The following is a 13,750-nucleotide window of genomic DNA, read 5'->3' on the forward strand; positions in this document are numbered from 1 at the left end:
AAACATTGGGGGATAAATTCAAATAAAGCTGTTTGATTCAGATTACTCCTATATGTGGTGAATCCACAGGATCCTGTGCCATTGGGGCATCAGGAACACTATATGAAGATGAGTGGCAAGGAATGGAAGTGGAAACACACATTGCATGTATCTCCTCTGCTTGCTTTCATGCCCCACTGTTCCACTGAACTTCACTTACAAAACACAAGTGCAAAGATAAATGATTAGGAATTTCAAGATGGTAAGAGCAGAGCATACAACCTAGCAAAGGGTCTTTGTGAGCAAAAAACCCTGTGGATGACCTCATGGATCTCATGCCTGTGATTACACCTACTACATTTCCAACACCCATTTTGACAGCAAATGAGTGTTGCTGTTTATGAACTAGAACAGGGAAAATTATTAGCCTCACTGTCTATCAGAAATGAGAAACAATTCATCTCATCTCTTTCCACATAGAAGTTCTGTTGTGTTTGCTTTTGTGAATTATTTTGAATCAATATCTAAGATGGGTTTATCTATTTACTACTAATTGCAGCCTGGGAATAAGGATGTGACTTCTGGGGTTGAGTGGGCCCATCTGGGTTTCTGAACTTCTCAATTTAATAGCACCTGAAGACATTCCCTACCTAGAGATTTTTTATATAAATCATACAGCTTTATGGGAACCCATCCTCCCACATTTCTCTGTGGGAGGTTGATATTTCCTTCTAGGCATGAATAGGGATAAATTCTCAATCCAAAGCTGACCTCCTCTGCATTGTTCCTCTACTGGGACTTCATACCATATTCTCAAATTGACTCTTATTTTTCCTTCATAGTTCTGTCTCAAACTTACTGGCCGCAGATCACTTGTAACTCCCTATTTTATTAAGTCCAGTTTCAAATACCAAAACTTGCTTTAACTTCTGCTATTGCTGTAACACCTGTCTCTGACTTTTCTAACATATATTACATGGCTGAGTGGGATATACTTTTTTTTTTCTCAGTGTAATAAGGAAAAGATAGCCTCGTATTTCTAGAAGTTGTGTTTTATATTCACTTCATTGCATTTGATTGTTCTGGATAAGTTTTCTGTGCCACATACTAAGTTTTGGGATGTACTAACATGCACTCTTTTCTTGTGTTTACATCTTCTTGAGCTTGCATCTCTTTCTTAGAGGGAAGTCATGAGGGAGGAAAATAAGAAAGGAAGGGAAGAAGGGAGGGAAAAAAGTAGATTTGGTCTTTGGAGCTTCAGTTAAATTTCCCTTATAATGGTTAGACCTTAAATACTCAAAACGAGTATTTGTGGTGAAAACAAAAGAGCTGACAGTGGAAACACAGCCAAGCCTTTCTAATTAGCAATCCTAGAGAGGACAGCACCAATAAGAAGGAAAAACAGCCATCAAAGCTAGGCCTTTATGTGTATGTAATCAACAGGCATCCGATCTAGATTCTTAAAGATGGTGTGGTTTGGGTGGGTGATTTTATTTATTTTATTTTTCTGTCTCCTAAATAATATGTAATTTCTTCAGGCCAAGAAATAAATTGAAAGGATTTAGAGGGATTTGCTTATCAGTGGAACACCACGTAGCATTACATTCCTCCTGCTTTTGGGAAGGTACATTGAAGTTTGGTTAATCTTCTGTGGTTCAATACTCCTCTTCCTTCTGTCAGCCTGCCTTGAACAACAGATTAATCCCTTTTCCACCCACTCTCTTCTCCTTCCTCCCTCCCCTCTCTCTTGATCTACCTTTCCCTTTTTGAGCAAAAAGAAGAAAAATCTTAAAAGTGGGGGAAAAAAAATTAAACTGCTGCACCACATTTATTTATATAATCCTAGAAGACCTCAAGGATAGAAATAAAGGATCCCAAACCTCAGCACAAAATTTGGCCAAGCTTAGCTTGGTTTTTCTACTGTTAATTAAATCTTGAGTCTGCAAAGGGATTTCCTTAAAGACTAATTCATTAGCAAAAGTTATTATAAGTCATGTCATTCTTTATCCTGCTCTAGTATACGCATTGTGGAAAAGAAGAAAAAGAATATGCCGGCTATTGAGGATGGGTAGAGGTTTTAGGGAGTGGGTGATATGATTTGCTTGAATTCCTATGTAGTCTGCCGTCTTTAGTGACAATGAATAATCATTGTTACTGTTGGGTGATGCTTATGAGCCCAACACTAATTTTAAGATTTTATAGCTAATGATTTGGCAACTAATCAGTGTTTTCTGGTTTGACTTGGCTTAAATCTCAGTAGTCTATAAAGCCCATGAGGACAAGGACCAGGTCAGCCTGGTCCCAAGCACAGTGATTGGCACATCATAGGCAATTAATAAACACTTGTCAAGGAAATTAGTGAGTGAATGAGTCAATGCAAATGTCAGTACAAATGTAAATAAAATCATATATCCAGAATATTTTCTTTAATTCAGTTTTAGAGAGCTCTGTTCCAATAACCTGATTTTGGTCAGACAGAATTGCAGTATCTTTAGCTCAGGGCGATTCTCTTTAAAGCTTTCTCATTTCATGGATATATGAGCAAGTAAGTTATGCATGTAGTCATATCTTGGCAAGTGATTATCTTCAGGAGTAGGTAGAGGGAAGAGGGGAAAGTAATAGCTGGAAGAACCCATGACATAAACCTTGTAAGACAGTTTTAAAATTCACAGGACGTTGATCCAATCGAAATACTTAAGCTCATAGATGTAGGATACAAGGGTCACCTTAGATAGTATCTTAACAAGACTAGAATTCTGTCCCTTCACCTCCAACATTCAGGACCTGCTTCATGAGATGCCCCCATCTTTCACACCTGAGTATGACAAGTTAAAGTCAGTTATGTTTCATTTTATCATAACAATGTCAGTGGCTTTCAAAGGTAACTATAAATGGGATGTTTAATCAGAATAAAATAAAAGTATAGGTATCACAGTCATACAATCTTACCACATTGTGAGGTTGTTTCTGTATTGGGCTTAAATTGAGTGAGTGAGAGGGATGCGGGAGGGAGGGAGATAATGGCTTCTAACAAGCTTGCCCAAGCTCTATGTTTTTTCTATTTATGATTAAATATAAAAATCACTGGCCAGACATAGTGGCTCATGCCTGTAGTCCCAGCACTTTGGGAGGCCAAGGTGGGTGACTCACTTCAGCCCAGGAGTTAGAGACCAGCTTGGGCAACATGGCAAAACCCTGTCTCTACAAAAAAAAAAATAGAAATAAATAAATTATCCAGGTGTGGTGGCATGTACCTATAGTCCTAGATACCTAGGAGGCTGAGGCAAGAGGATCACTTAAGCCCAGGGAGGTCAAGGCTGCAGTGAGCCATGATTACGCCCCTGCACTCTAGCCTAGCTGACTGAGAGAGACCCTGTCTTAAGGAAAAAAAAAAAAAATCATCCAGTTTTATGTGTGGGTATTAGCTGTGATGGCAACAATTTAGTAAAGAAAATCTTAATAGATACATTTAAAAAAATGGTCAAACTTTTCAAATCTCATTAAAGGTTATAGGTTTACTTAGAGTCAATGGGTATTAGGTAATTGAAAAACTCTCTCAGGCAGCTTGTATTTAAATAGAGAATGAACATTTATAATGAAGCTAGATGGGTCCTCTCTCATCTGAGATATTCAGAGCTCCAACTCCATCTCAGAATGAAGGTATAGAGGGGAAAGAACTAAAACAGCAAGGATTTAAAGGAATTTTAGTTCTTTTTAGCATGGAGCAGCTGCAGAGATGTATGGCTGTTTTCTGTGGGGCTTCAGAATATTTATGGGCCTTTCCCTTTTCCTTTTTCACTAGAAGAAAGGAGATCATCATTCTTGAGTGTGTTATTTATAATTTCATAAAGCTGTTCAGTGGCAGGACTTATTTTATCTCATACTTAATCTCAAATAACTGTGCTTCCAAGGAGATGGGTGGAGAAAAATGATTATCCCTCAAAATGATTAGCCTATTACCAGTGTAAGATAAAGAGCTGAAGGGTGGAATTTGAAGTTACAAAAGGCAGTTGGGCAGTAAGGAGGGGACAGAGTGAAACGGTCTTGAGAGGTTCTGATTACAGCTCACAGCAGTAGACACTGTTCTCATGCCCAATAATGGATTAATAACGAAGAACAGTGTAGAACCATGGCCGAGAAAGGGTAAAACCCTTCTGATTACATAATTAGAAGCCAATGATTATAGAAGCAATAACTCACTGGAGGAAAATATGTCAGATTTGTGAAACTTAGGGAATTGGAAGGTAAATATACCCATAAATTTACTTGGGTGGACAGAGTTCTGAGCTTTCTTCTGTCCCAGCTTCATTCTAAGGTAATTTCAATAAACATTGTTAGGGGAAAAAAAAAGAACATAAATGCAATAAAAAATCTTCCAGGAAAGGAATATATAGGGCTTCTGCCAGAGAGATATTTTATTGAAAGTTATTATAATTCCTATCTTTAGTTTTATGAGTCCTAACACAGAACAAAGTAATTTCAACATGTGGATTAAAAATATGAAATACATATTTTAACATGTAGTAGTATGAATTATTGTTTTTAATATAGGACTTGGCTAATATATAGGGGCAGAGGGATATTTTTCTCCCCTTGAGAAAGCAAGGTAAGCTGCTTAATATGCATTGTGAAACTGCATTGCAGTCATACTCATGAACTATGTTCTATAAACCATGTGTAGTAGCTTCCGACCAAATGAGACAGATGACACCGGTGAGATGCAGGGAGTGGAGGAAGGAGAGAAGTCTGATAGGGCAGGACATTAAATTCATGCTCATCATCTAAGTTTTCAAGAACAACATAGCTCAAGTAGTGGTCACACTGTCATTCTAGTCCATCCCTTCCCTCTAGTCATCCTGTACTACTAGTAGGTGTATAAATAAACCGTGTTTTAGACCTCTAAGCCTTTGCAAATACTATTTCACCTGAAATGCCCTTCTCCTTCTGCAGCCCCCCATTCTGACTTCCTCCCCCTGTCTCACCACTGCCTGTCCCTGAGGGGTCATTTCCCATATGCCCTCTGCTTTCTTGCTATTTCCTCCCTTCGCACATGTAATGCTTCCTCTTGTCACAGAGCATTCAGTTTACTACGTCAAGTTTGCCTGTTTACTTGCCTGTCTCATCAGACTGTGAATTCCCAGAGCAGAGGAAATGTGTCCTATCTATAGCTTTATCCCTTATAACTGTTAAAGCGCTTGACACATAGGTGTTTGAAAAAGATTCATTAAAGTAATGAATGAATGAAAAAAGCACCTTGATGACATATACCACTGACAGTAAATCTAGCAGCCCAGCCACTGTGAAAATTATTTGGTGGGTGGTCATAGATTTTTTTTTTAAATTCTTCCTTGAATAACTTATAGAGAATATTGGTATTTGACATAGGGGAACCATCATATATCAGCACTTTAAGCATAGCCATTGAAAGTTATGAGAGCTTTAGACAATCATTGTGAGAGGGAAAAATGTGAAGATGACACTGAAGGCACCTTGATAAACATTCCCAACGTAACTATGAATAGAAGAGTTTCCTAAAGCAATACTATTTCCTGAAGGAGCATGGTTGGTGGGCAGTTAAAAATAACAATTCACTCCAAGTGTTTATACCCTTGGCTACTGTGAGCACTAAATTAATATGAATTAACAGCTCAGCACAAAGCCTGAATGTAGCCAGTGTTTATTAAGTGGTAAATGTTATTAGTAGGCATGATTCTAGATAGTCCAGATATCCGTTTCTTTGCAGGCATACTAACTGCTCTTTCTTCTGAGTAATTAAAAGTAATTACAGACAATGGTTGTGATTATGGGAAAATACACAGACATGCAGCCTAAGGCTACTGCATTTTATTAAAAGGCAGAGGTCCACAAATTTGTTCTACTTATAGCAATTCTATTCTGAGTCTGAGTATATCTGCAACATGAAACCTGTTTTACAAGCCATGGAAAGCAATCAAAGAAGTGTGCCTTTTCTTTCAAGGTTCAGTATCAGATCCTGCATTTGCTTACATCTGAAAAAGCACACAGACTGAAAAAACCAAAACAACAACAACAAGAAAACTGCTAAAAGCAAGCCCTGGGTTTTCTGAAAGTATCTTTGAATCCAATTGCCATTAATTTAGGATACGATCTTAAGCCGCTCATATCATCCAAAAGCCTTGGTTTGTAATGTTTGGATTTTCTAGATGTTAGGGACAAAAGTAGTTTAAAAAAAGTCTAAGTGTAGCATTCCTAATTCTAAGTCTTTTTGCAAATTAAGGCCTCTGGCAGAGGAAGTCTTTCCATACTACACAGTGTTCTGTGGCAGGTGTGGCCAATGTTGCATGCCAGGTTCTTTAGGAAAACATAGGTTACCAAAACAGGCAAAGGGGACTGAGATGTTTGTAACTGCTTTGGGAGTTTCAGTTGGCTGTACCTCTAAGTGGTAACGATGAGGTCTGAAAGACAGAAAGGAAGGAACTGAATTCATATAAGACCCACACAGATTGTCTAGATTCACGGCCACTGAAAACAGATCACCTTTGAATGATTGTTTAAGCTCCTTATGAGTACATTTTTCTTTATCACTCCTCATAGCAGGTGCAACTAGAAATAGTATGTGTACCAAAAAATGGAAGCAATGAATTGTCAGCAACAAAGAACACTTCTAAAGTGGGATAAATCGTAACAAATAGAGCACATAGGCAGATACCAAATTTATTTAAATTAGGAGTGGCTATCAGGCTTGGAATTACTTTGATTGAGAGGCTGATGTTGATTAATTTAGTTACTTAGTGAAGTAACTAAGTGCGCACACACATACACACACACACACACACACACACACACACACACCCCAGGTCACTTTCTGAATCTAAGTGGAGGAGTTGGGATTCACAGTTGTGCTATGTCTAGGGCCAGGCCCATTCTTACGACACACTGCTGGATCATTTCCCCTTCAAACTCCTTTGAGTCTGGGCACCATTTGTAGGAGCTACTGGTAAAATGTGGTTCTGTTGCCTGGGAAGAACATTGTATTCACATGTATTCATATAGAAGATCAACAGAAAACAAATCTTTGGGCAAAGTGGAGCACAGAGAGGGTTAAAGGTGGAAAAAGGGGTCAGAAGGTGAAAGATGATGTGTGGGGTCTGCAGTGGGGATTAGGGGCCCATTCTTGGGATGGAATTGGAGGTGGAGAAGGGGTGGGAGGGTGGGGCTGGGGATGGTGTCACCTAAACCACAGGGGAGAGAAACTTAGTAGTATGAGAGGAAGCCAAGGAAGCTGAGAGGAAGACAGTATCTTTTCTCCTTTTTCTGAAGAAAAAAATAATTACATTTCTTCTTTTGGCCCATGCAAATGAAGATGTCTCCTCTGAGTTACAGATTCAACTAATACTATGTTAATGTATGTTTTGGTTTCTACTGAAGTTATGCCTTGTTTTTTAAACATTTGTTCAATGGCCTTTAAACTTCATTGCCAGGCTTTCAGTTCTTGAAAGGAGCTCATTAGATTTTCATTAACTCACCAGCTTTCAGTCAATACTAGTGACCAAAGTCCTATCCAGCCATTCTGCACAGCCCTTACAGTCAAATCATTAACAATTTCCAGCTGAACACACTTCAGCAGTGTATTCTCAACCGCTTTATTACCACCACCCTAAGGAGTTTTTTCAGATAAGTTTTCCCCCTGATTGCCCTTTTCCCACAACATTTCAATTCCAAAGATATACTATATATTCATTTATGTAACTGTGGCCTTTTGGAGGGTCACAAACCATTGTAATATTTAAGATTCTTCCCCAGCCCAAACCACCCTTTCCTGCCTTTGGTGGGAGACATTGTCCCTATAAAGAATGCATGCTTAAAAACTACTAAACAATGATTGTGGTCCTTCCAAAATAGTGTTTTCCTCTTATAATTGCCTTATTTATTTCAACAGTTAACTCTTTCCCCACTTACCAGCTCCTTTCCCTAAGTAACTAGAAGTGGAGCTATTATAGGGCCCCCTCTCAGCAGGAAACACGAAGGGAATATGCTTACCATGTCTCTAACACAAATAACAGTCCCCCAGGATGTAACTACCCGTTTCAGTTGCTGGAACTGAAATAAACAATTCAGTAGTTTTTTTTTTTTTTTAAGTATGTTTTAAAATTCTTTTTTTGGTGTGGAGAGGGAGAGCATCAGGATAAACAGCTAATGCACGTGGGGGCTTAATACCTAGGTGATGGGCTGATAGGCGCAGCAAACCACCATCACACCCATTTACCTATGTAACAAACCTGCACGTTCTGCACATGTATCCTGGAACTTTAATAAAATTAAAAAAATAAAAATTCTTTTTTTCTGCTAGCCTTGAGGAGCAAGGTTTGAACTATACCCCTTTCAGATGTAGAATAAAGATCAATATTGTTGTGTAGGGCACTTCTCTGCCATTGTTAATTAAATCAATGAATTATCTAATGTGGTTTTTCCAGTTCTTTGCTGTGTCCAGTAATTCTATACCTAGGATGTCTGTTTAAAAAAAAAAGATGTTTTCTGGAAATCCTGAGTAGAAAGGCTGTCATATGTATTCATTTATTAGGGCTTTCATAACAAAATATCCCAGACCAGGTGGCTTAGACAATAGAAATTTATTTCCTCGAAATTCTGGAGGCTAGAAGCCTGAAATCAAGGTGTCAGCAGAATTAGTGTCTTCTGAAAACTCTCTCCTTGGCTCGTAGATGATTATCTTCTAGTGTCTTTATATGGCCTTCTTCCCACTGGGTATGTCTGTGTCCTACTCTCCTCTTTTTAGAGGGATACAAGTCATATTGGATTAGGGCTCATCCTAATGGTTCATTTTAACTTCATTACACCTTTAAGGCTTTGTATCAAATACAGTCACATTCTGAGGGGCTGGGGAGCAGGACTTCAACATATGAATTTTGAGGGGACATAATTCTGTCTATAATGTAAGACCAGGTATAAAGAAGCCTATTGCAAGCCACAAACACAGAATTTGACTAAGATGTTTTTATTCAAATTCCCACTATGTGTTTTACTAGCTGTATGTCTTTCAGCAACTCACTTAACCTGTCTAACTGCAATTCTAATTAGGCATATAATAGTCATCCCTGTCCCAAAAGATGGCTGTGAGAATCATGTCTAATTAATAACTATAACTAAAAAGTGTGTGTATATATATATATGTATGTATGTATGTATGTATACATATGTCTAGGACAGCATCTGGCTTGTAGTAATTGCTCAATAGAAGGGGAGTGGTTTATTACCTCTTCCCCTTGAATTTGGATCCAGACTTTAGTACATTTGGGAATTGGAAGATCGACAAGTCAGTAAATATTGGTAACATGAAGAAGGGGAAATAAATGAGCATTATTGAACTATAATATATTGAGTCTTCTCATGCACATAGTAGACCAAAAGTTTGTTTTTTGCATAAGATCTGTAGATTCATTCATTCAATATTTATTGTGCATGCAATATGTACCAAATACAGAAAGCAGTCATCTCACCTACTGTATGGAGGGCTCTTCTCACAGCTGATACTCAGTCTCCTATATTTCTTGTAATAGATTCCCTGGGATTGGGGAGTTTCTGCAAGACTCAGAATTTAAAAGGTGCCTCAAGTTGAACTACTATTATTGCAGTCAAAACTGTTTTTGCTCTCTTCAGGAACAACCTTACCTGTGTTCAGGGACTATTGTGTGGTATCATGCTACTGGTCCACATTACCAATTCAGCTATTGCAGCAATTACATGAAGGAATTCTTGTTAATGATAAAAGCCATTATGCTGTTCCTAAAGAGAATGCATTCCACAGCATTCATTAATTATGCCAGCCTGTAGATGCACAACTACCACGGCATACACTTGAGACCACACACCATAAGGATTGAAACTCTCTCAAAGCCACAATGTATGTCTGTGTTGCTTTGCACTCTTACATGCCCATCCTTTACAACAGCCCTTCTCCTGTCCTGATTCTTAAAACTCAAAATCAGAATGAAGTAAGGCTGCAAAATGTCATTTATGGGGATGGGTTAGGCTTAAGTCTCCTGGAACCACCTTGGGTCACTCAGCTGTACGGAAGACCCCCCCGCCCCCGAGACGGTCTAGACCCAGAGTCATTCTCAGCCACATAGTAGTTAAGAATTCTTCATCCTACAGTATGCCCTCTTTAGAAAAATAATTGTAATGATGGGAGATGGGACACAGTGATAAATCTTTGATATCTTTGTTCATTAGTTTCCTTATCTGTCTCTCTTCTCTCTCTTCCCTTACCCCATTATTTTCTCTTTGACATAAACAGCCAACATCAGATGATCTTGTTTCATCTGCTGAATGTTCAAGTGATGATGAAGACTTTGTTGAATGTGAGCCGAGTACAGGTAGGTCAGGTCAGTCTTGTTTTGCTTGCTTTCTTTTTTCTTTTGCAAAAAACAATACATACATATATGTGATTTTACATGTGTTTTATATATAGATTATAGTGTGTTAATGTGTGTATATTTTTATATCTATATATGTATAAGTATACATATATAAATACTATATCAATGAAAGCATCAAATCCCATGGAAGGAGCAATAAGATCCCACAAAAATTTTAAGTCAGTCTCTTGATAGCTAACAAAAAATCATGGCATATGACTTAACATTGGGCAAGCAGATGCCCAGACTTACCACTGGAGCAGCAAACATGTAGCAGCCAGTGGCAGCTATGAAATTCACAGAGGGTGGGAACATGAGGAAATGTATGTTGGAATGACATCAAGAAAGGATGAACCCATGGAGGAGCTTAAAGATTGGTAAGTGGAGCCATAAAGATTGGTAAATGACTTAAAATTCATGAATTGTTCTGAGTTAAGAGAACCAAAAAAAAATGTGTAGATATATATTTTCCATGGGATTTCAACAGCAGTTAACATGGTATTATCTTTATACTAATTTTGTTAACTGTGTGTCTAGAAAACTTGTGCAACAATATAGTAAACACAAAATTAGTACTGTACCATGCCGTGTTAACAGCTGTGATGCTTCAAAATGTATCTACTGTGCTGAAGTTGAGAAGACTTTAGCAATCAGAAGCTTCAATGTGTTCCCCATTTGGACCCAGATACATTTTGATGTTTTATGGTCTTTCTTTATAGTGAGCTATATATGACATAATGTCCAGCAGGCAATTGCAGTCCCTGATTATTTCCTATCAACTTTTCCCAGTTGTCTGTTTTGAGACTTACTATAAGTTAAACATTTATATGTATATAATAGAGAACAGATATCATCGAATTTCTGTGTATGTTTAATAGAATTAATAGCTGGAGTTGGGCCAGGATCTTATTTCTGCGAAGACTAAAATAAATAGAATTTTCTAGTTATTTTTTGCATTGCTTCCAGATTTTTTTCCTTTTAAGAAAAGGAAAGCCATTAAAAATTCTCTTTTGCTAATTCTAGAAAATTTAAGCTTCATGAAAAAATAATCTAATAAAAATAAAAACCTTCCATTTCTGACCCCTAAATGATTTACAAGATTTCAAATCTGTTGAAGCCTGACTGCTTTGGTTTCTTGCAAGTCGCATTGGATCCAGGAAGTTCTGTGGGTTCATACCCTTAGTATGACACAGGGACATATCATTAATATGACGGGGCTTCCATTCTGGAGTGTAATCTGTTCCATTGGGAGCTCAGCTGTGTGGAGGGAAAATAAATATGATCTGGTCGGGTTTTTTTTTTTTTTTTCCAGATTTTTAGGTAATAATAATCTGTATGTGCTATGTGAGGTTTTAACCCTAAAAGGGCAGATACATCCGAACTATACCAGAACTTGGGTGCCATGTTTTCATTAATTTATTCATTCATTCATTCAATAAATATTTTTGAGCACTCAGGCAGGATACAATATATCTCTGGATTTGAGTCCTTCCTATTCTGTTTTTTTTTTTTTTTTTTTTTTTAAGAAATTAGCTGTCAGAGAATAGAATAGTTTTGCTATCTAACTCCTCGCATAATTCAATTCAACAGATATTTTTGAGAGTCAACTGTATATGTTAAGCATGTGCTAGATATTAAGGGTTCATATATTAATAGGTCACAACCATCAATACGTACATTAGTTTGTTTTGTGGCAAACACTTTAAGAAATCTAGGCTTTAATTATATATATATATATTTTTTTTTTTTTTTTTTTTTTTTTTTTTGAGGTAAGGTCTCACTCTGTCACCTAGGCTGGAGTGCAGTGGCATGTTTATAGCTTGCTGCAGCCTCAGACTCCCATGCTCAAGGTCCTCCTGCCTGAGCTTCCCAAGTAGCTAGAACTACATGCACCACTATGCCAGCTAATTTGTTTTATTTTGTATACAAATGGGATTCTCACCATGTTGCTCAGGCTGGTCTTGAACTCCAGGCCTCAAGAAATCCTCTCGCTTTGACCTCCCAAATGGTTTTCTTCCTTTCTTAGCAGTGATATCTCTATATGCAGCAATGTTTATCAAATCTGTAGATTTTAAGTCTTATCAAAATTGAGGCTTGGTCATTCTGAAATATTATCACCATCTTTCCTCAACTACTCACCCTGCCTCAGAAAGTCATCTCCACAGCAACCTTCATAATAAGGCAGTGGGCTTCAGATCTCAGCTTCAGATTCTCTAGCTCTATAGCTCCCCAGCTTATGGGTATATATTGCTATTTGTTATGAGACTTGAACAGCATAAACCTGAATGGCCCCAAACTAAATCCATTTGTTTTCTAGAGGACACACAGGTATTTTCTCGATTCAGAAGCAGAGGACAGAAATTCAACACCAACATTTCTTGAATAACATGGGGTGGGTGGGGAGATATAGTTTTTAAAACAATCTGTTGTGTTCTGTAAGGGAACATGAGAGGAGATAAAGTGAATGACAGAACCCCCTACCTTGAAAGAGTGAACATGTAGCTCTAGGAGGCTGATATTGATTTCTTCCACCTGTCATTATTCAACTCATCACATTTGAAGAATGAGCACTGCATTTTTCTAATTTTATTTACTCCATAAAGTATTCCTGGTGAGTGATTTGGATATACAGGGAAATACGTCAGAGGTATATTTAATACAAGAAGTAGGTAGATATTCCTAGTAATGCAGAGAGAGAAGAGGTTTGCCCAGAAGACCTGATTTCCGATAATGGAGATTACCTGCTTAGAGCTATCAAGCCCTCTTTTTCATTACATAAGAAATATCTCCTCAGAAGTTCAAGACCAGCCTGGCCAAAAGGGTGAAACCCCGTCTCTACTAATAATACAAAAAATTAGCCAGGCGTGGTGGCGGGCGCCTGTAGTCCCAGCTACTCGGGAGGCTGAGGTAGAGGATTGCTTGAACCCGGGAGGCGGAGGTTGCAGGGAGCCAAGATCACACCACTGCACTCCAGCCTGGGCAACAGAGTGAGACTCTGTCTCAATTTAAAAAAAAAAAAAAAAAGTATATATATATATGTGTGTGTGTGTGTGTGTGTGTGTGTGTATCTCAGGCTTCACATTTTCCAAAAACAATACAGATTGAAATCAGAAATCAGTTTCTTGGGCAAGATTTGCACTGCCTAAAGAGAAGGGACCTGCTACCCATGCAGCAACAGATAATGGTGACATTTACATACCTTTGACATAAATTGCCAATCTTGCAATTCTACATTACCACTAACATTAAAATTCTGGTTTTGAATACCCTAATTCACTGCCTCCATTTCTAAAACATTTTTCCAGGCCTTTTGCTTGATGGAAATACACTAAATTTGGCTAACTTCCTTGGCCTTGTTC

At 38.0% G+C, this 13,750-nt stretch overlaps 1 protein-coding gene across 42 annotated transcripts in view; it reads left to right on the forward strand.

Moving 5' to 3' along the window:
• NRXN3 (neurexin 3) overlaps nt 1-13,750 on the forward strand; it is a 1,691,350-nt gene that overhangs the window by 1,622,857 nt on the left and 54,743 nt on the right. For 21 of the 42 annotated variants that reach the window (XR_010136857.1, XR_010136856.1, XM_054529674.2 and 18 more), the window contains one exon: nt 10,271-10,358. The exons of 2 other annotated variants lie outside the window; for them this stretch is intronic. Coding sequence is in view for 35 of the 40 variants with exons in the window: in XM_054529674.2 (XP_054385649.2) it covers nt 10,271-10,358 (88 nt within the window). In the remaining 5 variants the exon portion in view is untranslated. 42 annotated transcript variants of the gene reach the window in all.

The sequence above is a fragment of the Pongo abelii genome, chromosome 15, assembly GCF_028885655.2.
Source record: "Pongo abelii isolate AG06213 chromosome 15, NHGRI_mPonAbe1-v2.0_pri, whole genome shotgun sequence".
NCBI lineage: Eukaryota > Metazoa > Chordata > Mammalia > Primates > Hominidae > Pongo > Pongo abelii.